The following is a 27,142-nucleotide window of genomic DNA, read 5'->3' as shown; positions in this document are numbered from 1 at the left end:
CCACTCAGATCTGACATGTCTGTGCCTCTTCTAGTATGGGGTGGGAGCCGTCTGTCTCTCCAAGTCTAATAAGGAGATAGCCTCTGGGTCCCAGGTTGGAGGCTGGACAGACCTGGGTGGGGCAATGCAGTTCTCTGCCCAGTACCAGGACAGAGAATTTGGCACTGATTGTCACCTCCTCACCAGCGGTGGGGCTCTGTTCCAGATTTCCACATCCTACCTTCTCCACATTTCCTGCTACTAGTGCCTGGTCTACTGCCACAGTTGATGACATGGGCCAGGTGCCACATGGTGAGGAGCAGCTGTTCTCTGCTCTCTCTTCTCAAGAGAGCCCTGAGAACAGTAGAAAATCCTGCATGCTGGGACTCCAATCTCAGGGAAGTGGTGGGTTGCAGTCACCTCTGGAGGAAGCCCCAGGTGCATGAACCAAAGTTTCCCTTCAGATGGACTTTCACTCACCCCCAGCACAAACCCAGTTATGCAGACAGTCTTTATGGAGACTCACTTTTACAGAGACTCTCACACTCCCACCCAATCTGTCACCATCTTGCCTCCAATCCCTATTTATCTCTTTGTTGCACTATGTGGCTATTATCACTTCTTTGATGAGTTGCAGGACATGCTGCTTGTCCTGTTCCTCTCTGAAGGGCTGAAGAAACTCCCTCTGTCTTGGTTTACTCCATAGGAGAAATATGCTCTCGCAGCCTCATGTCAGCCATTTTAATCCTATCTCCTGCTTACTTTGACATCTCCATGTCCTCAGACAACTTTGATTCTTCCTTCTGAAAATTCCTTCCCTGAAATCCTTGGCATGACACTAACCTCAATCATTATCTTCTTGTATAGAAACTCTCTCTCCTTTCCAGTTTCCTGTCCTCGTCTTCCCTCTCCTATTTCTCTTTCTCCTCCTCTACCAATGGGTAAACAGAACAAAACTGAAAACTAAAAGCATATGGCTGGATACACAAGTATTTTATTTTAATAGCCTCCTTCTCATCATTTTGCCTGCTGATCTTCTAATCCATATATCATCACTTTTTTTGGCAGCATTCAGTATTTGAAATTGTGCACTTATACTTCCACTGAGTTGTAGGCTTATTTATTGTGAAACTATGAAGCTTAAGTTTCAAGGCCACCCTCTTGAAAAAGTCCCTTCAAAACCCTAAGAGTCCTAGCCACGTGTTTCACATGGTCATATAGTTTTTAAAAAGTGTCCAAAGTAAGCTCTGTTGGTTATCCTTCCAGAATGGCAGTGTAAAAAGTTTTTTACTGGCTTCTCCTTCCAGAAAATCAGCATAACTCATTTAAAAATCTTTGGACTACATTTGTACATCAAACAATGAAACATTTATTCATGAGGTTCTTCACTGCAAGAATTAATGAATAAATATTGAATATTGAATTCCCTACATTTAGCCAGGATGCAAATAAAAGTGCTGCATCCCATCAAATTTTCCATTTGATATCATGTGTAAATTTTTAAATAAGAATGCAAAAGAAAATAAAAGTTTTGCACAATATATTAAGTAGATGATTTGGATCTTGGGAGAAGTTGACTGTTATTAGTCACTGCTATACCAACACCATTGTAATAAACTACTTTAATATGACTTCCATAACTTTCTCAGATGACACAGATTCTATATCATCTATCTTGCTGACACAAAAAAACCGCTTTAGGCCACGCTGGGAAATTTTATGATTCTACGTTTTGAATGCAAAAGACTGAAAATGCTAATGTATTTTACCTCTTCTCTCACAGACAAGGGAGTGCCCTGGACATGGCCTCAGAGATTCACATGGAAAGACCAATGTGTCTCATTGAGAATGCCCAAGGGCAACTGGAGGTTAATCCAGAAGCTTTGGAGATCCTGTTTAACATTATGCAGACTGTGGTAGTGGTGGCTATTGCAGGCCAGTACCGCACAGGCAAATCCCACTTGATGAACAAGCTGACAGGGAAGAAGAAAGGTAACTGGCACCAGCAAAGCTCAGATGATCCTCTTCTGTCCACCCACATTGTCAACATCCACTATGGGGATATGAGGAGAGAAAGTTAGAGATGGGGCTTACTATGGTTTTTATAGGGTTTGTTTGTTCCCTCCAAATCTGATGTTAAATTTGATACCTAATGTTAAGGGTGTAGACCTAATGGGAGGTGTTGGGGTCATAGGGGTGTGTCTTTCATGAAAGGCTTAGTTCCATGTTTGCTGTAATCAGTGAGTTCTGTACATTTCTGAACGAGCTGGTTGTCACAAAGAGCTTGGCACATCCATCCCCTCTTTCCCTTGTTTCCTCTCTCACCATGTGATCTCTACACACTTGCTGCCTTCACCTTTCACCAAGAATAGAAGCAGTCTGAGGCCCTCGCCAGATGTTGATGCTAGTGTTGGGATTCTTGTACAGCATGCAGAAGCAGAACTTTAAGCAAAACAAACCTCTTTTATAAAAATAAATTACCTAGTCTCAGCTATTTCTTTATAGTAACTCTAAACAGTTCACAGTTGAACTTTTTATCATCACTCTATTCTATGGGATAAGAGTCAGCTCCCTAACTCTCCTTACTATGTCTTACCTTTTCTTTTTAAAGCAATCATGGTTCCTTTTCTAGAAAGAGTAAGGCAGTAATAAAAATAAATAATGTAGGGCCAGATGCGGTGGTTCAGACCTGTAATCCCAGCATTTTGAGAGGCCAAGGAGAGAGTATTATATGAGCCCAGGGGTTCAAGAGCTGCCTGGGCAACTTCGTGAGACCTTATCTCTACAATCAATCAAAAAATTAGCAAGGCATGGTAGTGTGCACCTGTAGTTCCAGCAACCATGAGCATGCCATGCCACTGCACTCCATTCTGGGTGACAGAGTGAGACTCCAACTCAAAAATAATAATAATTATGTCGAGTAGTCTACAAGCCATCAAATCAGATGTCTTTCTAATTACTATGTCTTCCTTAATTTCTTTCAACATTACCTGGTAGTTTTTGCTATACACGTTTTCACCTCCTTGGTTTAGTTTATTTATATGCAGTTTGCTATTTTGATGCTCCTGGAAATGTGATTTTTTTTCTTAATTTATTTTTCCAATTGTTCATTATTAGTGAATAAAAATGCATTTGATTTCTGCATGTTGACTGTGTATGCTGCAAATGTACTAAACTCATTTATTAGCTCTAACAGTTCTTTGGGGGAATATATGAGGTTTTCTATATCTAAGACCAAGTGATCTATTTGCAAATAATTTCACTTCTTCCTTTACAGTTTATATGCCTTCTATTACCTTCTCTTGCCCAATTCCCCTGGGTAACACTTCCAGTACTATATTGAACAGAAGTGGCAAAAGTGGGCATCCTTGTCTCATTCCTTATCTTAGAGAAAAAGTTTTCAGTCTCACACTTTTGTGTAGGATGTTGGCTGTGGGTTTTTCATATATGACATTTGTCATGTTGAAGTAGTTTTCTTCTATTTCTAATTTATTGATTGTTTTTATCATAAAAGGTTGTTGAAATTATTCATGTATTCTATATTCTTCTTTCCCCATCTTCCCGATTTCAAATAAGATCAACATTAGTTGTGTTTTTAGTTATCTTTCCTAACTGTAATTATGCTTTTATCTCAATTGCAGGCATCTCCTCCTATTAAAATTCCACGCCCACTCATCTCCACTTCACTCACTTTCAGGCTTCTCTTTGGGTGCCACGGTTCAATCTCACACCAAAGGAATCTGGATGTGGTGTGTGCCTCATCCTAAGAAATCAAAGCACACCTTAGTTCTTCTTGACACCGAAAGCCTGGGAGATGTAGAGAAGGTAAAAAAGGAGAATTTAATTTTGGAATAAGCTCTACATATCTGGATATTCTGTAGGCTGTTTAGTTTTTGTTTTTGTTTTTTTCCTTAAATAGAAGCTCACACTTAACTATAATATGTTTTTTCATTCCATATCACAAGGCCAAATTTACCAACAAGAGATTGCTAAAGACAAAATCCTAACTGAAAGTAATGGTGATCAATAGATAGTATTTAAACTAACAGCAGAATTTAAGCTATATGAGTAAAATTGCCTACTGAAAGTGGACTGGATTTAAAAAATGTGGTACTTATACACAGTGGAGTATTATGTAGCCATAAAGAAGAACAAAATCATGCTCTTTGGAGAACATCATACTTAGTGAACTATCACAGAAACAAAGAAGTGAATATCACATGCTCTCACTCATAAGTGGATCCTGAACACTAATCACATTAGCACAAGGAAGGGATTGGCAGTAACTATACTGCCAGGAGAGGGAGGGATGTGGGAGGTTATGTGACACATGACAGTACAAAGAGTACCTGCTTCACTACCAGAGGGAGTGGGCTGATTAGAAGTCCAAATTTCACCTGCTTGTAGCCTACTTATGTAGTTAATGCTCACTAGTGCCCCACATCTCTATAATAAATAAATCATTTTTAAAATTATGCAAAGCCCATGGCTTATGAATAATCATTTAGGTTTATTTATACATCATTAGTCTAAAAAATTCTAATTAAATAAGCATAGTTTTACCACTGCTGATTTTAAAACACGGCTGACTCAGTTGTGTTCTGATTCCCAGGGCAACAAGGATAATGACTCCTGGATCCTTGCCCTGGCCATCCTCCTGAGCAGCACCTTTGTGTACAATAGCATAGGAACCATCACCCAGGATGCCATGGACCATCTGCAGTATCCTTTCATGGTCCAGATGAGCTCCAAAGTCAGAGGGACACCCGTATTAATAAACCAGCTGCCTGACTGTGAATCCTGGTAAACTTAGCTCAAGAAGAGAAAACATGAAAAATAATTCAAGCACAGGAGAAAGATCCCATTACCTACTATAGAGACACTTAGGTTAAGAACAAAGGCAAAATGAAGGTTTGGGAATAATGTGGAACTAATATGGGATGGGAGGCCCTGTTCATTTTTGCCCTTTTCCTTAGTAAGCTGCTCAGCTACGTGACAGAATCCGAGCAAAATCCTCACCTAATGAGAATGAGGTTGAGGATTCAGCTGACTTCATAGGCTTCTTCCCAGAATTTGTGTGGACTCTGAGAGATGTGACTCTGAAGTTGAAAGCAGATAAACAAGCCCTCTCAGCAGACGAGTACCTGCAGAATTCCCTGAAGCTAAAGCCAGGTAACAGAGACTTGGTTCAGGAACACAGCGGGGAGAATACCTAGAATTACGTAGTATTTTTTGAGAGTTGCTTGCTTACATTTACAGCTTTCTCTTTTAAGTCACCAGGCTGTTCCTAAGAAGTAATTTCCATTTAGTATCTGGTTTTAAAAATTTATTTTTAGGCCGGGCTCGGTGGTTCAGGCTGTAATCCCAGCACTTAGGGAGGCCGAAGAGAGTGGATTGCCTGAGCCTGCGGGTCCGAGACCAGCTCAGGCAACTTGGCAAGATCTCGTCTCTACAATAAAATAAAATAAAATAGATGGGCATGGAAACACACATCTGTAGTTCTGGCTACTCGAAAGGCTGAGGCGGAAGGATCGCTGGAGCCCAAAAAGTCAACACTGGGGTGGCCATGAGCATGCGTGCCATTGTACTCCAGCCTGGGCGAAGGAGTGAGACTCCGACTAAAAAAAAATTATTTTTAATTGCATTATTCCTTTGATGTAAAGACAAAATCTTTGTGTATGTTTGTTTGTTTGTTTTGTTTGGAGTTGGAGTCTCACTCTGTCACCCAAGCTGGAGTGCAGTGGCACGCTCACAGTCGACCTGCTGGGCTCCAGTAATCGTTCCACTTCAGCCTTCCAAGTAGCCAGATCTATAGGCATGTACTACCATGCCAGGCTAATTTTTTATTTATTGTAGAGACAAGGTTTCGCCAAGTTGCCCAGGCTGGTCTCGAACCCGTGGGCTCAGGCAATCCTCTCACCTCGGCCTCCCAAAGACAAAATCGTTTTTCCTTCCATTTTTAGTTGCCATACAATAATTGTACATAGTTATGGAATACATAGAGTGGTATTTCAATAAATGTATATAGTGCATAATTACCAAATCAGTGTAATCAGTCTATCACCTCAAACATTGATCATTTCTTTGTTTTGTGAACATTCTAAATCCTGTCCTCTAGCTTTGTGAAACCATATAATAAATTCTAGTCAGCCATATTCCCCCTACAGTTTTTCGGAACACCAGAAATCATTTCTCCTACCTATCTACAACCTTGTATAAGTTAACCAACATCTCCCCATCCTCCATACCCTGCAACCCTTTTCAGCCGACAATACCCACAATTCTACTCTACTTCCATGAGCTCACTTTTTCCCCTCCCACATATGAGTGAGAACATGCAGCATTTATTGTTTTGTGTCTGTCCTATTCTACCTAACTTGATATCTTCCAGGCTCATCCATGTTGCCCTGAATGACAAGATTTCATTCTTTTTTATAGCTGAGTAGCATTTTATATTTTCTGTAATGATTCATCTGTTGATGCACATATAGGTTGATTCCGTGTATTTGCTATTGTGAAGAGTGCTGCAATAAACATGGAGGTGTTCGTATCCTTTTGATATGCTGATTTCCTATTCTTTCAATAAATATCCAGTGATGGGATTGTGGTGATATGACTAGTTTTTTGAGAAGCCTACATACTCTTTTCCATAATGACCGAACTAACTTACATTCCCACCAATGTATGAGAATTCCATTTTCTTGCATCTTTGCCAGTATTGGTTGTTTTTTTGTTTGTTTGTTTGTTTGTTTGTTTTGTATTTTTGATATTAACCATTCTAACTGAGGCGAGATGATATCTTGCTATGATTTGGGGTTATTCTGTTTTTTTGTATTTCTCTGAAAACAGTAATGTTGAGCATGTTTTCATATATGAGTTGGACAATTGTATGTCTTCTTTTGAGTAATGTTTGTTCAGTTCCTTGATTACTTTTCTTTTTAAAGAGACAGAATTTCACTCTGTCTCCCAGGCTGGAGTGCAGTGACATGCTCATGCATGGTTCACTGCAGCCTCAAACTTCCAGGCTCAAGCGATCTCCAGCCTCAGCCTCCTGAGTAGCTAGGACTACAGGTGTATGTCACCAGCCTCAGCCTCCTGAGTAGCTGGGATTATAGGATCATGCCACCATGCTTGGATAATTTATTTTTTATAGGGACCACCATGTTACCCATGTTGGTCTCAAACTCCTGATCTCAAGCAATCCTCTAACTTCAGTCCTCCAAAGTGCTTGTATTACAGGTGTGAGCCACCACACTCATCTTTCGCCCACAATATTTTTTTTTTTTTTTTGAGTCAGTCTCACTCTGCCTCACAAGCTGGAGTACAGTGGCACGATCACAGTTTTTACAGCCTCAAACTGCTGGGCTCAAGCATTCGTTCTGCCACCACCTTCCAAGTAGCTGGAACTACGGGTGCACACCACTGCATCAGGCTAATTTGTTTTTTGTTTTTATTACAGAGATGTAGGGTACAAGTGAGGATTAACTACATAAGTTCGCTGCATGCAGGTAAAGTTTGGGCTTCTAACTGACCCTCACTCCCCCTGGCAATAGACCAGGTTCCCTTTGTGGGTTGTCACCAGTACTTCGCTCTCTCCTCTTCCTCCCTCCCTCCCCTAGAAATGTCCAGCAACTACCCATCCCTCTTTTGTGCTAATGTGACTAATGTTCAGGGTCCACTTATGAGTGGTTAATTTTTTTATTTATTGTAGAGATGATGTCTTGCCAAGTCGACCAGGCTGGTCTCAAACCCCTGGGCTCAGGCAGTCCTCTCACTTCTGCCTCCCAAAGTACTGGGATTACAGGCATGAGCCGCTGAGCCTGGCCTCTTTGCCCACTTTTTGATGGGTTGGATTTTTTTCTGTGGAGTTTCTTCAACTCCTCATATATTCTTAATATTAGACCTTTGTCAGATTAACAGTTTGCAAATAATTTCATCCATTTTATAGGTTTTCTCATTATTTTGTTGATTGTTTCTTTTGCTGTGAGGAAGCTTTTGGGTATAATTTAGTTGCATTTGTCTATTTGTGTTGCCTGTGCTTTTGAAGTTTTAGTCATAAACCCGTTGCTTAGACCAATGTCCTGACATGTTTACCCTATGTTTTCTTCTAGTAGTTTTATAGGTTCAAGTCTTATGTGTAAGTCCTTGGTGCATTTTCAGTTGACTTTTTTACATGGTGAGAGATAGGGGTCCAGTTTCATTTTTCTGCATATGAGTATCTAGTTTTCCCAGCACCACTTATGAAGAAGGTGTCCTTTTCCCAGTGTATGTCCTTGGTACTTTTATAAATTTTAAAAAATCAATTGGCTGTAGATACTAAGAGGACCCAAAAAAACCCAAATTATCTTCTGGAGGGCAGACCCCTTGTAGTACAGACTTCCTCCACTAGGTGTTTTAGGACTTCCTGCACTAGGTGTTTTAGGAACCCATTGGTGTTAGTGTACCAGCTAGCGTTGTTGTGAGAGGCTGCATTCAGCTTCAGTGAATTTTTTTGTGGGGATTATTTCAATGTGTTTGCCTGTTTCGTGACGGGTGACTTACGAGTGCACCTGCCCACAACTGTGCTGAGTGTTTAGCAGTTTTTGACTAAAATCAACATGACCCCCATGCCCTAACCTTCCTATTCTCCTGATCTCACACTGAGCGACTTTTTTGTTTGGTTCCCAAATGAAAAAAAAAAGTCCTCAAAGGGAAACATTTTGCCAATGTGAAGGAGATGAAACAAAAGATGGCAAAATAGAGTCAGGCGTGGTGGCTCAAGTCTGTAATTCCTGCACTTTGGGAGGCGGAGGTGAGAGGATTACCTGAGCTCAGGGGTTTGAGACCAGCCTGAGCAACATGGCAAGACCTCGTCCCTACAATAAATCAAAAACTTAGCCAGGCCGGGCATGGTGGCACATGCCTGTGGTTCCAGCTACTTGGAAGAATAATGCAGAATAATCACCTGAGTCCAGCAGGTCGCGGCTGTTGTGGCAGTAAGCGTGCCACTGCACTCCTGTCTGGGTAACAGAGTGAGACTCCAACTCAGAAAAAAAAAAGCACTAAAAGGCATCAAAATTAAGTTCAAAAACTGTTTTGAGCAGTGGAAAAAGTGTTTCAGTAGGTGTATTGCATCAAAAGAGTACTTTGAAAGTGACAAGTTTAAATATGTAACAGAAATACACAATTTTTAATAAATAAATTCTGGGTTTTGGGGATCACCTTGAATATGTGGTTTTATTTACAGATTTTTTATTCTGTTGATTACTTGGAATTTTGTTGTTATTTTTCCATATGAATTTGTAGGATTCGTTTTCTATTTCCATTAAGAATATCTTTGACATTTTGATAGGAATTGAATTGAATCTGTAGATTGCATCAAGGAGTATAGACATTTTAACACTATTAATTCTGATTCGTGAGCATGAGTGTCTTTCCAATTTTTTATATCCTTTTCCATTTCTTTCATGTTTTGTCATTTTTTTAAAGGAGTTTATCATCTCATTGGCCAAATTTATTCCTAGGCATTGTGGTTTTTTGTGTGTATAGCTATTGTAAATAGGATTATTTTCTTGATTTCTTTATCAGTTCCTTATTGATTTACATGAAGCTACTGATTTTTTTAATGTTGATTTTGTAGCCTAAAAATTTACTAAATTTGTTTATCAGTGCTAAAATTTTTGGTGGAGTCCAGGTTTTTCTATATATAAGATCATGTTATTTGCAAAGATGGACAATTTGACTCTCCTTTTCCATCTAGATGACTTGCATTTCTTTATCTTGTCTAGCTGATCAGACTAAAACTTCTAGTACTATGTTAAATAAAAATGATAAAAGGCATTCTTACCCTTTTCCAGTTCTAGAGACAGTGCTTTGAGTTTTTCTCCATTCATTATGATTTTAGCTGTGGGTCTTATGATGTTGATGCCAAATTTGTTGAGATTTTTTTTTCATGAATGGATGCTGAATTTTTCTGAGACTATAGAGATAGTCACACGATTTTTGTCCTTTTTTTCTGTTGGTGTGTGGTATCAGATTTACTGATTTGCATATGTTAAAACATTTCTGCATTCATGAGACAAATCCCATTGGCTCATGTCATATTGTCCTGTTGAGGTGTTGTTGGATTATGTTTGCTAGTAATTTGTTGAGAACTTTTGCATGTATGTTCTTCACGGATTTTGGCCTAGGGTTTTCTTTTCTTGTTGTGTCCTTGTCTAGTTTTGGTATCAGAATAATGCAGGCCTTGTACAATGAGTTAGAAAGAATTTCCTCTTCAATATTTTGGGAATACTATTTTTTAACTTTTAATTTTTTTGTTTTAAAGATGTGGGATACAATTCAGGGTTATGTATACAAATGTTCATTATGCAGGTACCCCTGTTGATGAGGTGTGTCCCCAACCCCTGGCAGTTTCCCTCAACTGCCAATCCCACCCTCTCTCCCCTGGCAATTTGCCACTACTGCCAGTCCCTTTCTTATAGTATTATGATAATTGTTCAAGGTCTGCTTATGAGTGAGAACATATGGTACTCTGCTCTTTGTTTCTGGGATAGATTACTGAATATTATAGACTCTAAATCCATCCAAGTTGCTGCAAAGTCTATACATTTGCCCTTCTTTATGGCTCATAATACTCCATTGTGTATATGTACCACATTTTTTTATTCAGTCCAGTTTCGATACCAACATGGTTGGCTCCATGTTTTTCCTATTGTGAATAGTGCTGCAATAAACATGTGTGTGCGGGTATCTTTTTGGTAGAATGATTTGAGTTCCTCCAGGTATATTTGGGAATAATTTGATAAGAATTGAAGTCAGTTCTTCTTTAAACTTTAATGTTACTCAGCAGTAGAACCATCTGGTCCTGGACCTTTCTTTTTCGGGAGGCATTTTATTATGGAGTTAATCTTATTACTCATTACCAGTCTATTCAGGTATTCTATTCTATTTCTTCCTGGTTCTATCTTGGTAGATTATAGGTCCAGGAATTTCTATATTTCCTGTGGACTTTTCAATTTGTTAGCATATACTTGTTCATAATAGTTTCTAACGATCCCTTGTGTTTTTGTGGTATCAGCTATAATATCTCCTTTTCTGGCCCTGATTGTATCTGTTTGGGTATTCTCTCTTTTTTTCCTTGGCTCGTCTGCCTAGTGATTTACTGATTTTGTTTATCTTTTCATAAAATCAAATTTTCAGTTTGGTAGCCTTTGGTATTGAGTTTTTTCATTTCTATTTCATTTATTTCTGCTCCAAGCTTTTTTATTTTTCTTTTCTTTTACTCATTTTGAACATGGTTTGAACTTGCTTTTTTAGTTCCTGAGGGTGCATCAATAGGCTGTTTACTTGAAATGGGTCTCCTTTGATATAGGCATTTTGTGCAATCAACTTCCCTCCTAGCACTACTTTTGCTATATTCCATTGGTTTATCATGTTGTGTTACCATTTTTGATTGCTTTGATAAATAATGCTTTTTTATTGACACATCATTTAGAGGCATGTTGTTTAATTTCCCAGTGTTTTTACAGTTTACAAAGTTCCACTTGTTACTGATTTCTAGTTTTGTTTCATTGTGGTCTGATAAAATATATAAAATAATTTCAATTTTTTTTAAGTGGGAAAGCAAGATTTATTGAGAGCACAGAAAACCTCCCACAGCAGGAGAGGACCCAAAAGGGTTGCACCAATTTCAATTTTTTAACAATTTTTTGAGACTTGTTGCCTAACATATAATCTATCCTGGAGATTGTTCCAGGTGCTAATGAGAAAAATGTATATTCTGCAGTTGTTGGATGATGTTTGATAAATATGTATTAGGTTCATTTTGTCTGTAGTATAGGTTAAGGTTAGTGTTCCTTTTTTGATTTTCTGTTAAATGATCTGCCCAGTGCAGACCATTTAGTCCTCACTATTGTTGTATTGAGGTCTGTCTCTCTTCTTAGGTCTAATACATTTGCTTCATATATCTGGTGTTCTGGTGTTGATGCATACATCATTGCCGTATTCTTTTGTTAAATTGATACCATTGTTACTAAATAACTGCCTTGTCTCTTTTTACATTTTATTTTACTTAAAGTCTGTACCATGTATTTATTGTAAGTATACCAACTCCTGTCCGCATTGGGGTTTGTTTGTTTGTCTGTTTTTCCATGGAATATTTTTTGCTATTCCTTCACTTCCAACCTGTGAGTCTTTACAGGAAAAGTGAGTTTCTTGTAGGCAGCTTATAGTTACATCTTGTTTTTTGTTTTGTTTTGTTTTTTAAATTCATTCAGCCTGTCTATATCTTTTGACTGGGGAATTTAAACTGTATGCATGCAAGGCTGTAATGGAGAGGTGAGGATCTATTTCTGTCATTTTGCTGATTGTTTCCAGATGGTTTTATATCCTTAGTTTTTTCTTCCCCCTTTTACTGTTTACCTTTACAATTGGGTGGATTTTTGGAAGCGATAATTTTGGTCCCTTTTCTTTCACCTCTGTGTATCTGCTCTACAAGTAAGTTTTATGTTTTGTGTATTTTCACGATGTAAGATATTGTCCTCAGGCAGGTTGGTCCTCAGGTACTAAGGGTGACTGTGGGAGGGGTGAGCAGGCCAGTCCTTAGTCACCCGGGTCACCTGCTCAGGCAAAGGGACAGCGGCAGGCTGTGTGGGTTGTCTTCACACCCTTGAGCAGCATATGTGGTGCCAGTAGTGGCAGTAATGGTGGCGGCCCACCCTCGGGTCACTGGGTGCCATATGCAGGCACCTGAAGAGGAGACAGTGGGCTAGGCAGGACAGTACCCAGGCCCCAGATGACATACGCAGGCGGGTGATGGTGGCAGCAGGCTGGGCGGCTTGGACCTCAGGCTCCCAAAAGACACACACAGTCACTGGCGGCAGCAGGCAGAACAGGATGGCTTGCACAGGCACAGGTAAGCAGAACAGACTCATTCCCAGGCACCTGCAGAGTGATCCTGGGCATAGCAGTGGTGGGCAGGGCCAACCTGTCCTCAGACTTCTAGACGACATAGCAGTGGCAAGAGCTGGGGGAGTGGAATCTCAGACCCCCAGAGGACTCACTCAGGTGCACCTCAGCCCAGTGGTAGAGGGGCTGGGGTTGCTGTTGGTGGCAGGGGACTCCAGCAGTTGGCTTTTAGCAGTTGGCTGGAAAGCACATGCTTTCACTTTCTTTGTCCAGGGGACAGCCTCCCTAATGTGCTAAACTACCTGTGTCCCAAAATGTAGGCTACTTCCTAGGCTAAGGTGCTGAGTACCCAGCTGCACGTCTGGGTACAGCCAGTATCATGGCACTGCAGCCCTTTGAGTTGACCTGGAGGGGGCAGAAGGGCATCAGCTAGGCTCCAGGAATATGGAAATGCAGGGCTGTTTGGCCAAGGGATAGAATTTAGACTGGTGAGTGCTATACTCTCAATATGGTACCATGTCCTGGTTCTTGGGTCTAGGGTGGTGAGTAGGACCACTGTAAACTCCCTCTCTGAACAAGGCAGTTGTGAGGACTCTAGGTGGCTCCCTATACTAGGGCCAGAGACTCGAAGGACCAGCAGTCCTTCTGTGGCTTAAACTGCAGGTATCTGTGGAGGGAATGCGGACTGCCAGGGGTCTCACACTTACCTTTTCCCCAAATGGGGAGTCTCCCCATCTTGAAGCCAGTTCTATTCCTTGTTACTTCCCTGCTGAACTCCAGTGCTCTCTCTCAGGTGCTCTCTACAACGTGTAGCTATCTACTCATAGTTGTGCTTTTTTGTAAGGAGGTGGGTGATTGGCATGTCTAGTCAGCCATCTTCCACACTCAAGGTTTGTTTCCTCTTCCTTTTCCCTGTACTATTAAAAGGTTGCTTTTATCTCCCTGATTAGGTTTTACGAAGCTGCATGTGGCTAGAGCATATGAAGCAGAACAAACATTTATTTGAAAAATCTTTACATGTTACATTAACAATCTGCCAAATATAACTCCTTTTTTATTTTTGTCCAGGTGCCAGTAAAAAAGATGAAAATTATAACCTGCCTCGACTCTGCATTCGAAAGTTCTTTCCAAATAAGAAATGCTTTATCTTCTACCCGCTTACTGACTGGAAGAAGCTTGCCCGGCTTGAGACACTACACGATGATGAGCTGAACTCTGATTTTGCGAAACAAGTGAAAGAATTCTGTTCTCATATCTTCAGCCATTCTAAGATTAAAACTCTTCCAGGAGGCATCAGGGTCAATGGGCCTCGTGAGCCCTCTTCCACATCCTTCTACTCATCGTTAAGAAGACTAAGAGAGAATGGAGTAACATGCACTTAGTTTCGCTTTAAGACATGCAGGGTTTACTGTTAATACTGTTGCATTCTAGCCATTTGGACAAATATCTAATGCTTAACTTTAATCAAATCTTTGAATGGGAAAAATAGTGAAACCAAAGTAAGGAAGCTCTGTCCTTAATTTCGCCCTAGTAAGCTGGATTTACATTGTCAAATCCAGTTGTCAATATACACATGTGTGGCTGCTTAAATTTAAATACAAATGAACTAAAATTAAGAGAAAATAAAAATTCAGATTGCACAGCATTATTTCAAAAACTCAAGAGATACATATAACTAGTGGCTTCAGTAATGGACACCAACCACATAGAACATTTTATTTATTTCAGAAAGTGTCTTTTTGATAACATTGAGTTGTTATAAATAAACCAAATGAAGCACTCCTTCCATTAAAATAGCACTCTTTGTTCCACAAATATTGATGAAAGGCTAACCATGGGCATGATACAGAGGATAGAGGATACAGACATAAGTGAGAGAGGTATGACTTCTTTTCTTTTCTTTTTTTTTGGGGGGGGGGAGTTTGGTTTCTTCTCAAACAATGTTTGAGGCCCAAGTAGATACAAGCATTCAACAAACACAGGCTTCCTTTATATAGGACACCTATGGTGTGCATAAATATCACCTCAGTATATTGCCAAAGAAAAGGTTCTGTTTCAGTAGGTCTGAGGCAAGGCCTGACAATCTGCATTTGTGTCAGGCTTTCCAATGATGCTGATGATATTGATGAGGCAAAAAGATGATTATAGAGAATTATGCAGAATAGAGACTTTTCCTCTAACTACCACAAAGAACATACTTTGTTCTCTATGTGTAGGTCTACAGAACCTGGTGCTAACCTATGTCAATGCCATCAAAAGCGGAGATCTGCCCTGCTTGGAGAACGCAGTCCTGGCCTTGGCCCAGATAGAGAACTCGGCCGCAGTGCAAAAGGCCCTCACCCACTATGACCAGCAGATGGACCAGAAGCTACAGTTGCCTACGGAAACCCTCCAGGAGCTGCTAGACCTGCACATGGCCAGTGAGAGACAGGCCACTGAAGTCTTCATTGGGAGTTCTTTCAAAGACATAGGCCAAAAATTTCAAAGGGAATTAGCGGTAATTTTTCTCCCCTTCTTATAAGAATTAGTGTTGTGGAAAGCAAAGTAGTATGAGAAGATGAAACGAGTATTTATTTTCATAGAAGCAGTTCTTATTAGCTTCTAAAATGGTGATAACTACATATTTGTAATCATATTTTTTAAAGCAGGATTTATTGAGAGGACAGAAAAGCTCCCACAGTGGGAGGGAACTCGAAGGGGTTGTCCTTGTAATCATATTAATCTGAAGAACCAACTGTATTATTGCAGATTCCAAGTTTTGAAACATCTTCCATCATAAATAAATTGTTCTTTAATGCATTTTCCATTAATGCATACAACTGAACATCGGAGCTTCTAATCAAATTACATGCAGACTCTTATCAGACAGATTTGATATTCTTGCCAAAAGCAAGGAGAAATTTGGTCCTAGTTATCTTAAGCAGGCTTATGTTGAGCCACACTTATTCCATATGCAACCATTATTTCAACCTGAAAGTGCAAAGTATGCCTCTAAAAGTTGGCAGAAAGCTATCAATCTCTACTTTGAGCTCCATCTCTAAGGACAAAGCGACTTCTTAGAAATTTGGGGTCAAGAGAAAGAATATGATCCTTTTGAGGGGTCTGTCAGATTTTCTAGGGGTCATTGACTTTTTTGCTGGGAGGGGAAAATATTTCTAGGAATTCTGAGGTCAAGCTCACATTCTTGCCCTGTTGTTCTTTTCACTTTCTGTTTTTACATCAAAGGCCCAGCTCAAAAAAAGCGAGATGACTTTTGTAAACAGAATGAAAAAGCATCATCAGATCGTTGCTCAGCTTTACTTCAGGAAATTTTCAAGCCTCTAGAAGAAGAAGTGAAGGAGGGAATTTATTCTAAGCCAGGGGGCTATCAACTCTTTATTCAGAAAATAGAAGACCTGAAGAAAAAGTACAGTCAGGAACAGAGGAAGGGAATACAGGTAACCAACATATATCATTTGTAACATATATCATTTGGAATACAGGTAGCCAACATATATCATTATGGAAACTGCTGATGTGCCTCCTTGAAGCACCCATGTGACCAAGTGTAACTGCACACAGATGTGCATTAGTGTCTGCATAACATTCTTGCTTTCATTCAATAACAAGGACAGGAAGCCTGTTGTACCAGACATATTCTAGGTTCTCATCAAAGTGAGTGCAGGCAATTAACAACTGAGTTATGCATTGAATTATCAGACTGACCACAAAGTTGTTATTATCATTCCACAATTGCAGCTTGATATTTTGTTCTGCAAGAGACAGAAACCCAATGATGATTGCTTAAATGAAAGTGGTAATTCATCAGTTTAGGTTTAAAATTGGCTTGAAAGGACAGCTGGGTCTAAGATTTCAAATAATGTCCTGATCTCTCTCACTGTTCATTATTACCCACACAGTTCCCACCCTTCCCCTCTCTATCTCCATTCTTCTTATTTCCCTCCTCAATGATGGCTTATTATCTAGCAGACTCACTCCAAATGGGACCATGGCACTAACAGGTTTAAACTTAAAGCCTTCTATCTAAAATGAAAAGAGAATCTCTTTTTAGGCCAATACCTACATAACACTCCTAAAAGGACTATGCGAAGTGAGGTTCTCAGATTGGAAGCCTGAAACATGCACCTTGTTCCTGTGACAGAAACTCTTGACCACCAGGCATGCCAGCACCAAGAAGAGCAATTCCTAGAGGAAAAGATGGTGGACAGACAACAAGGAGCAAGTGTTTACAGCCATTTCCTACTGCTAACTCTGTATTCTCTGGGTCCTAAGGCTGAAGAGATTCTGCAGACATACTTGAAGTCCAAGGAGGCTGTGAGAGATGCGATTCTGCAGACAGACTTGAGTGTCTCAGAAAAAGAAAAGGAGATTGAAGGTAAGAAATGAGTCAAGAGATTAAACAGCTTAAAAGCCCTTAAAAGTTCAAGTCGCCTGACCAGGTAAACCTGCACCTTTAAACTAGAGCAAGAAGAGCAAAGATGCGCCTTACCTGCTGAAGTCATGTGTCAGCAGGGCATATGCCATCAGCAGCAACAATAACAGGTAAGTGTACAAGGAAGAATGAGGTGACAAGAACACCCCACACACATTTTTTTCTTCGTTTTCCTCCACAGCGGAACGTGTGAAAGCCGAAGCTGCAGAGGCTGCAGCCAAAATGGTGGAGGAAATGCAAAAGAAGAAAGAGCAGATGATGGAACAGAAGGAGAAGAGTTATCAGGAACATATAAAACAACTGACTGAGAAGATACAGATAGAGAGGCAGCAGTTATTGATGGAGCAAGAGTTGGTGCTGGCTCTTAAACTTCAGGTATTCAATTGCATCACCTGGAGCTTTTGGTTTTCCTGTTTTCTCTCCATCCTCCCTGATCACAAACTTAGTGTGTGGCAGGGCAAACACGAAGCCCAGAGGAAGGACGTGATTTGCTCACTTGTGCTTTTCAATCCCTGTCTGTCTGGCATGAACTGGGCACTGCCTATGTCTAGTCACTTAAAGTTTTTTTATTGGCAGTTGTGTCACATTCAGTCCTTTATCAGTATATTCTTCACTTAAAGGTAGCTATTATCTGCATCATAAAAATGTCTTATCTGCATCTCTTGCTTCATATCATGTGAAGCAAAAACTATATCCCTATTACTTAGAAGAAGCAGAGATTCAGAAAAGACTAAGTAAATTTTATAAGTTCACACAGCCAGTGAGATATTTGAGGTATCTTCATCACTTGGTATAATCCACCTCTTTTTTTTTTTCTGTTACACTTGGTTTGACTTTAGCACTAAGAGAACCTTTATGAGCGGAAGTACTTCATAATCCTTACTTCTGTGTGACAGCCAACCATTCCCGCCTGTTTTTCATGCCCCGCTCCCAGTTTGTGTTGAGTTGGGAGCTCTGTGCTGAAATCCAGTATGTTCAGTCTGGGACTCTGATTTACTAAACTATCTTCTGCTATTCCTGAAACCAAGTTGTGGTGAGTTAGATCAAATTTCCTGACTAGAATTCAGATGCCTTATCAGTTTTTGAGAATACTTTATTTCTGTATGCGTATATACATAGTAATATGTGTGTAGTTGGATGTATGAAAAAGTCTATAGTGAATTGATAAGATGTGAATTCAAATATTTGATTAAGATTGCCCAAGAACTGTGTACAATTTTTCTTAGAGTTGTGGGGTACAAGTGAGGCCCTATCACATAAGCAAGTTGCATACAGGTGTAGTTTGGGCTTCCAGCTGGCCCTCTCTCCACTGATAGTGAAGCTGGTACCCAGTGTGTTACCACATATCCCCTCTCCCCCTTCCCTCACTCCCTTCCCTGTCAGTGTCCAGCTTAACCTACCCTTGTGCTCATGTGACCATTGATCATGGCCCACTTAAGAATAAGAACATGCGGTATTCAGTTCTTTGTTTTTGTGACACTACACTTAGTATGATGGTCTCCAGCTTATCCATGGTGCTGCCAAGGCCATGATTTTGTTCTTCTGTAAAGTGCATGATATTCCATCATGTATATGTACCACATTTTCTCTATCCAGTCTGCTTTCAATGAATCTGGGTTGGTTCCATGTTTTTGCTATTGTGAATAGAGCCACAATGAACATACGTGTGTGGGTGTCCTTTGGGTAAAGTAATGTATGTCCTTCTGGCTGTATTCCCAGGAGATAAATTGCTGGATCATACACAAGTTCAATTCTTTGAGAAGTCACCACACTACCTTCCATAAAGGTTGAACCAGCCTACATTCCCACAAGCAGTGTAGAAGCATTCCCTTTTTTCCACAGCCATCCCAGCACCTGTTGTTTATGACCTCCCCCCGCTTTATTTTATTTTTAAAATGTGGGGTATTAGCTGGGCTCAGTGGCTCAGCCTGTAATCCCGCGCCTTTGGGAGGCTGAGGTGAGTGGATTGCCTGAGCTCGCGGGTTCAAGACCCGCCTGGGCAGCAAGACCTCATCTCTACAATAAATCAAAAACTCAGCCGGGCGGGGTAGCACATGCCTGTAGTTCCAGCTACTCAGAAGGCTGAGGCGGAAGGATCGCCGGAGGTCAGTAGGTCGAGGCTGTGGTGGCCGGGAGCGGCCACTGCACTCCAGTCTAGGTGACAGGGTGAGACACCAACTCAAAAATAAAAAATAAAATGTGGGGTACAAGTCAGGATTAGGTATAAAGGTGGTCCACACACAGGTAAAGTTTGGGCCTCCCACTGGTTCTCACTTCCCCTGGTTTAGGATCAGGTACACTTAGTGATGTTGTGTGCCCCATTCCAACCCCGGCAGTGTCCCACCACTGCCAATCCCTCTTCTGTAGTATTGTGATTGATGTTCAGGACCCACTTATAAGCAAGAACATGTAGTATTCAGTTCTTTGTTTCTGTGATAGACCACTGAGTATGATGGACACTAAGTCCATCCAAGTGACTGTGAAGTCCATAGTTTTGTCCTTGTAATGGCTGCGTAACATTCCATTGTGCATGTGTACCACTTTCGATGGTCAGCATGGTTGGTTCCATGTTTTTGCTATTGTGGGTTTTTTGACTTTTTAATGATAGCCATCCTTACCAGGATTAGTTGGTATCCCATAGTAGTTTTGATTTGCATTTATCTGATGATTAGTGAAGCTGAGCATTTTTTCATGTTTGTTGACTGTTTGATGATTAGTGAAGCTGAGCATTTTTTCTTGTTTGTTGACTGTTCATGTCCTTTGCCCAATTTTTAATGGAGTTGTTTAGTTTTTTTCCTGTCATTTGTTTGAGTTCCTTGTAGATCCTGGATATAATGCCTTTGTTGGACGCATAGCTTGCAAATTTATTTTCATTCCATGAATTTTTTTTACTCTCTTGAGGGTTTCTTTTCCTGCAGCAAAATCATTTCAGCAAAATCGTTTCAGTTTGGTAAGATCCCACCAATCAATCTTCACTTTTGCTGCAGTTGCCTTTGAGAACTTGGCCATGAATTCATTGCCTACTTCGATGTCCAGGGGGGTGTTCCTTAAGTTTTCTTCCAAGATTCTTGTAGTTTGAGGTTTTACATTTAATCCTTGATCCAACTGAGTTAATTTTTGTATATGGTGATAGGAAAGGGTCAAGTTTCATTCTTCTGCATGTGGCTAGCCAGTTTTTCCAGCACCGTTTGCTAAATATGGTTTTCTTCCACAGTGTCTGTTTTCATCAGCTTTGTCGAAGATGAGTTGATTGATGGGTCTTGGTTTTATTCACAGATTTCCTGTCCTATTCCATTGGTCTCTGTATCTATTACTGTACCAATACCATACTATCTTGGTTACTGTAGCCTTGTAATAAAGTTTAAAGTCTGGAAGTATGATGTTCCTTTTGCTGAGGATAACTTTAGCTATTTGGGCTCTTTTTTGTTTCAGTATGAATTTCTGTATTGTCTTTTCTAGATCTGTGAAATATGATGCTGGCAGTTGTGATGGGTATTGCGTTGAATCTGTAGATTGCCTTGGGTAGGATGGATATCTTGATGATATTGATTTGTCCAATATATGAACATGGGATGTTTTTTCCATTTGTTTATGTCATCCTTGATTTCTTTGAGCAGTGTTTCATAGTTCTCATTGTAAAGGTCTTTCACTTCTTTGGCTAAATGCATGCCAGGGAATTTTAGTTTTTGTGGCTATTGTACATGGAATTGTGCTTTTAAATTTGGTTCTCAGCCTTCTTGTCGTTGGTGCATAGAAATGCAACTGCCTTTTGTGCACAAATTTTTTTACCATGAAACTTTGCTGATTTATCAGTGTGAGAAGGTTTTTGATAGACTTTCTAGGGTTTTCAAGGTATAGAATCATATTATCAGCAAAGGGGGATAACTTAACTTCCTCTTTTCCTATTTGGATACCCCTGATTTCTTTCTTCTACCTGATTGCTCTGGCTAGGACTTCCAGTACTACGTTGAAAAAGAAGGGTGAGATGTTGGCTGCACATTTATGATAGATGGCTCTTACTGTTTTGAAAAATGTCCCTTTCATGCATGTTCAAGCGTTTTTAACCAAGGCAGGATACTGGGTTTTATTGAATGTTTTTTCTATGTCTAACGAGATAATCATGTGGTTCTTAGTTGTATACCTGTTTATGTGATGAATTATGTTTACAGACTTAACCTATGTAGAACCAGCCCTGCATCCTGAGAATGAAGCCAATCTGGTCATGATGAATGATCCTGGAATGTGTTGCTGGATATGATTTGTTAGAATCTTACTGAGAATTTTTGCATCTAGATTTATCAGGAAAAATGACCTGTAGTTCTTTCCTTATTGGATCTTTGCCAATTTTGGGTATCAGGATGATATTAGCTTCACAGAATGAGCTAAGAATTCCTTCCCTCTTGATTGCCTGGAATACTTTGATTAGATTGGTATCCGTTTTTCCTTGTGTGTCTTGTAGAATTCAGCTGAAACTATCTAGCCCGGTGCTTTTTTGGGAAGGAGGTCTCTTATAACTTCATCAGTTTCTTGGATTGCTATTGGTCTGTTAGAGTTTCAATTTCTTCCTGTTTCAACCTTGGGAGATTATGTGATGCCAAGAATTCCCCATTTCCTCTAGATTTTGTAACTGATTTGCATACAAATGTTTACAGTAATCTTTGGTAATCTTTTTAATTTCTTCAGGGTCAGTTGTGACATCACCTTTTTTTTTTGTCATTCTGGCCAGGGATCTGTCAATCTTATTTACCCTTTCAAAGAAACAGCCTTTTGTCTTATTGAGCCTATAATTTTTTAAAAGCTATTTCATGCAATTGTGACTTTATTTTTGTAATTTGAATTTTTTCTACTAAATTTAGGATTTGTTGTTGCCTTTCCACATCCCCTAGATGTGAGATTAGCCTGTTTACTTGCAATCCCTCTATTTTCTTGATATACGCATGTAATGTTATAAACTTCCTTCTCAACCAATTTCATGGTATCCTAGAGAATTTTATATGTTGTGTTTTTGTTTTCATTTATTTACAGGGATGTTTTTATTTCTTTCTTAATTTCTGTGTTACCCCAAAGTCATTCAGAAGTATGTTGTTTAATTTTCATATATTTATGTCTTGGGGAAGTTCTTGTTGGTGATGATATTTATTTTATTCCACTGTGGTCTAAAATGACACTTGATACTATTTCAACCTTTTGAAATTTGTTCATGTTTGATTATGTAAAAGAATGTGATCAGTCTTGGAGATGTTCCATGTGCTGATGTGTAAAATGCGTACTCTGTGTTTGTTGGGTAGAGTGCTCTACAGATGCCTTTTGGGTCCAATTTGTCCAGTGTTGACTTAAGGTTCCCAATCTTCTAGTAAGTTTTATGCCTCAATGATCTGTCTAGGTCTGTTAGAATATAAAAGTCTCTTACTATACTTGTATGGGTGTCTATGTCCTCTCTTAGATTAAGTAGCAATTGTTTTATAACTCTGGGTGCTCCTGTGTTGGATGCCTATATATTGACAATGGATATGTCTTGCTCGTGGATTGAGCCTTTTATTATTATGTAGTGTCCTTCAGTGTCTTTGCTAACTTTTATTGTTTTGAAATCTGTTTTATCTGATATAAGAATTGCTATGCCTGTTCTTTCTTGTCTTCCATTTACCTAGGTGATCTTTCTCTAGCCCCTTAATTTGAGTCCATGAGTGCTCTTTGCAGTGAGATGGGTTTTCTGGAGGCAGCAGAATGTTTGACCATGTTTCTTTATCTAGTTTGCTACTCTATGCCTTTTGAGGGACACGTTCATCCATTCACTATCAAGTTAACTATTGATACATGAGGATATATCCCTATCATAGTACTCTAAAGAGATTGCTTTGTTTTTTCTTTTTTCTTTTTTTTTTTAAGACTTTGTGGTTTTGATTAACTGTTAACTCTGTGCTAGCCTGTGCTTTTGCAATGGATGAAACTGTTCTATCATTTCTGTGCTTAGAACTTTCTTAAGCATCTCCTGAAGGGCTGGTTTAAAGGTAGCATATTCTCTTAGGGATTGGATGTCTGGGAAAGATTTTAATTAACTCTCATTGGTAAAGCTTAGCTTAGTGGGATAGGAAATTATTGGCTGAAATTGCTTTTCTTTAAGAATGTTAAAGATGGGCCAGACTTGGTGGCTCAGCCTGTAATCCCAGCACTTTGAGAGGCTGAGGCAAGTGAATTGCCTGAGCCCACGGATTTGAGACCAGTCCAGGCAACTTGGCAAGACCTTGTCTCTATAAATCAAAAATAAGCCATGTGTGGTAGCATGCACCTGTAGTTCTGGCCACTTGGAAGGCGAGGAAGAAGGATCATCAGAGCCCAGCAGGTCGAGGCTAGGGTGGTCATAAGCATGCCACTGCACTCCAGTCTGGGAAATGGAGTAAGACTCCAACTCAAAAAAAAAAAGAATATTAAAGATGGAGCCCCAGTCCCTTCCAGCTTTCAGGGTCTCTGCTGAAATATCTTCTGCAGTTCTGATGGGTCTTCCCCAATAGGTGGTCCATCCCTTCTCTCTAGTTGCCTTTAAGATTTTTTTTCATTCATGTTTGCCTTGAGGAGACAGATTAATATTTGTCTTGGGGATGGTCTTTTCGTGTAAGGGGTTCACTGGATCTCTTATGTTTGGATGGTCACCTCTCTAGTGAGATAGGGGAAATTTTCTTGGATGACCACTTGGAAGGCTTGTTCCAGAGTATTCTCAGTGTCCCCTTCTGTCTCAAGGATGCCAAACAGCCATAGACTTGGTCTCTTTACATAAACCCAAACCTCTCATGGGGTTTGCTCATTCTTCTTGAGCCTTTTATCTTTCTTTTTGTTAGACTTGGATATTTCGATATTTTGATCCTCGAGCTCTAAGATTGTTTCCTCTGCCTGGTCAATTCTGTTGCCTAGGCCTGCCATTGTGCTTTGAAATTTCCAGGAAGGAATTCTTCATTTCTGGGATTTAAGATTGGATCTATCATATATTGGTCAGTTCTACTCTTATTTCCTATATTGCCTTTGTTGTCTGGGCAATCTGTTCTTTCAACTTCTCTTGATTTTCCATAACTGCTTTTGCTATCCACAGTCTGAACTCTATGCCAGCATGGACAGGTTATTCTGGATGGATTCCATTGCTTGGTCTTTGGGAGGATCTTTTGTAGGTAGTGCCTCATTAAGGCCTTGGAGATTTCCTTTTTTTTTCTTTTTCTTTTCATCTGTGAGGACCAAATCTTCCCTTTTTATTATTATTTTTTGGTTTTGCTTTTAGTTAGATATGCGGTTGCTACTATTAGAGTGACCTTTTATGGGATTTATATATATTTTTATTCCATAGGGTGTGCTCCTGTTTTGTTGAACTCCCTATTCCCCTAGGGGTGGTCTGCCTCCTGCATAGGACTAGAGTCCATGGGGTTTGGGGGAGGAGAACCATCAGAGACTCTGTCAGCAGCATTCACCTTCTCTCACAATTAAAGCAGGACTGCAGTTCCAATACAAGCCTGGCGTCTGGTGTGAATGTTGACCCCTGGCTCCAAAGCCAGACACTCACTTGCTCTCTCTTTCTCACTCCCTGTCTGTCCCAAGAGACCCTAGTGGAATGTGGGGCACATCCTCCATCTCAGCCTGCTCAAGATGCTGAGGGTCATTGGCTGCTGGGGCTCTCTCCTTGGTCTGCTCCAAGAGTTAGTTGAGTGAATGGGCTGGGATCTGTGGTTAGGAGCAGTTAGAATCCGGATCTGGGCACCACTGGTGTTCATTATAAGACACCACTCAGCAAGACAATTGGGTGAGAGGGGAAGTAGGAGTAAGGGGCCTGATGGGAGGTGGGTGTGAAGAGCAGTGGGAGGAGAAGTGAGCAGGGCCTCTTATGTAAAGTTAACGGGGAGGAAATCAAGACCAGACATTTAGGTTAATAAGTAGAGTAGGAACCATAAGCTGAAACTCCTTCTTAGCTAAGAGAGACTCAGGGGAAGTTATCTCAGAGCTCACCTACCCAAGAAAAAATATAATGAACATTAAGGGGACTGGGTACGGTGGCTCACACCTATAATCCCAGCACTTTGGGAGGCCAAGATGAGACAATTGCCTGAGCTCAAGCGTTCGAGACCAGCCCTGGCAACTTGGTGAGACCTCATCTCTACAATAAATCAAAAAAAAATTAGCCAGGCATGGTAGCACATGCCTGTAGTTCCGGCTACTTGGAAGGCTGAGGCAGAAGGATCGCCAAAGCCCAGTAAGTTGACACTGGGGTGGCCGTGAGTGTGCCACTGCACTCTAGTCTGGGCAACATAGTGAGACTCCAACTCAAAAAAAAAAAAAAAAATTAAGGTTAGAGAAAATTTCAAAAAGGAAGTAAGTAATATATCAATAGGTGTGGAAATGAGATAGAATATAGAGATTTGCTTAATAGCACACTTTTTTCAGTTTCGTTTGTTTCTTTTTAGAAACAAGCCCTACAAATAAAGCAGGGATACCAAACTGAAAACGCTCGAATTCGTGATGAAATACAGAATCTAAATAAGAAGATAGGTGAATCAAGAGGGGGATGTAACATAATCTAAATACCAAAGAACAGAGCTTTCCTGACACCATTACCCAACGCATAACTGGAAAAATTTTAGAATTTGGAACAAGTGTCATTACACTTGATAATAATTAGATTGTCTACTATAACAACAAATGTTTACCAAGACATGCAGTACTGTGATTGAAATCATGTCCACAATTCCTAAAAAGACTGTAAATTGTATAGCAAGGATACATCTTCCTCTGTGCTAGCAGAGGGGTTATGAATTGGTGCCACTCAGGAAAGTTTATTCTTCCAGGTGATGAGCAGTAGACAAATGGATACTGAGCAAAGTCTTAGCAATAAGTCTTGGGAACTAGATGGTCACTGGTTTGGCCAAATGTACAATGAACCCCAAGGTTGGGACAACCATCCTAGCTTCTTAGTGAAAAAGAGGTACAGTCCTCCATTATATCGAAGTTACACAGTCTATGAGCAATCATGTGATTTCTGGACACTGGCAATAGAGAATCCTTACTGATGGATTTCAAGCTAAAGAAAATCAGTCTATACAGAAATCCAGAATTGTTGCATACTCTCCATGGGAAGATGGAAGAAACTATTAGCATGAGTGGGAACTGGGACATAAATAAATGGGCTAGCAAAGAAAATTTTTCCTCTTTTTTCAATTCATCCAGATTATAACTTTAATGGGACATTAAACACTGGAATAAGCATAGTCGTGTGATAATAACATGCATTGTATATTTTTATAAGGTAAAAGTTGCAAAGTTGAATTTAAATGATGATGAATAATATGTTAGAAAACTGAATTAATGTAACCATGTGATTGTTGATAATCCTAAAGCTTAATCAAGTCCTTTCCTAATTTTTAACAGTCTATTTGAAATCCTGTTGATTCTTCCCAAAAAGAATATAAAATGTTTTTGATATTTTTTTCATCAATAAAGTTCTTTTTATTACTTAGAATGTGTAAATTTTAATCTCAATTGTCAGAAGGCCTAGGTAAGTGGTTGACGGTTCTTACAGCAATTAAGGATTATTTGGGGCTGGAAAAAAACTACTTCACTAGGCTTTTTATTTCTGCTTGAATTTTCTTTTTCAGATTTTTGCTTAAAAAAATAAAGTTTTAGTCTTTATAGCAATGATTGGTTAACTTTCCTGTAGGATAACAGATAGCAACTCTTCACAGCTTTGCAGGTTCATACTGTTCCTGTCTCAACTACTCACCTCTGGCTGCAAATGTAGCCATAGATAATACATAAACAGATGGGTGTGGCTATGTTCCAATAAAATTTTATTTTAAAAAAAAAAAAAAGGTG

At 39.8% G+C, this 27,142-nt stretch overlaps 1 protein-coding gene across 1 annotated transcript; it reads left to right on the top strand.

Annotated features, from left to right (window-relative positions):
• The first annotated feature begins 1,781 nt into the window (after positions 1-1,781).
• On the top strand, positions 1,782-25,854 carry LOC103264090 (guanylate-binding protein 1-like). Its single transcript, XM_021714272.1, has 11 exons — positions 1,782-1,971; positions 3,677-3,804; positions 4,592-4,714; positions 4,968-5,151; positions 13,936-14,178; positions 15,084-15,364; positions 15,792-15,864; positions 16,093-16,304; positions 17,140-17,242; positions 17,481-17,674; positions 25,738-25,854. Exons 1-11 carry the CDS (start codon positions 1,782-1,784, stop codon positions 25,852-25,854), a joined length of 1,848 nt encoding a protein of 615 aa, XP_021569947.1.
• The last annotated feature ends 1,288 nt before the right edge of the window (positions 25,855-27,142 follow it).

Source organism: Carlito syrichta, unplaced genomic scaffold, assembly GCF_000164805.1.
Source record: "Carlito syrichta isolate Samal-C Ts95f unplaced genomic scaffold, Tarsius_syrichta-2.0.1 Scaffold305565, whole genome shotgun sequence".
NCBI classification, from domain to species: Eukaryota; Metazoa; Chordata; class Mammalia; order Primates; family Tarsiidae; genus Carlito; species Carlito syrichta.
This window is presented reverse-complemented; position numbering and strand designations above follow the sequence as displayed.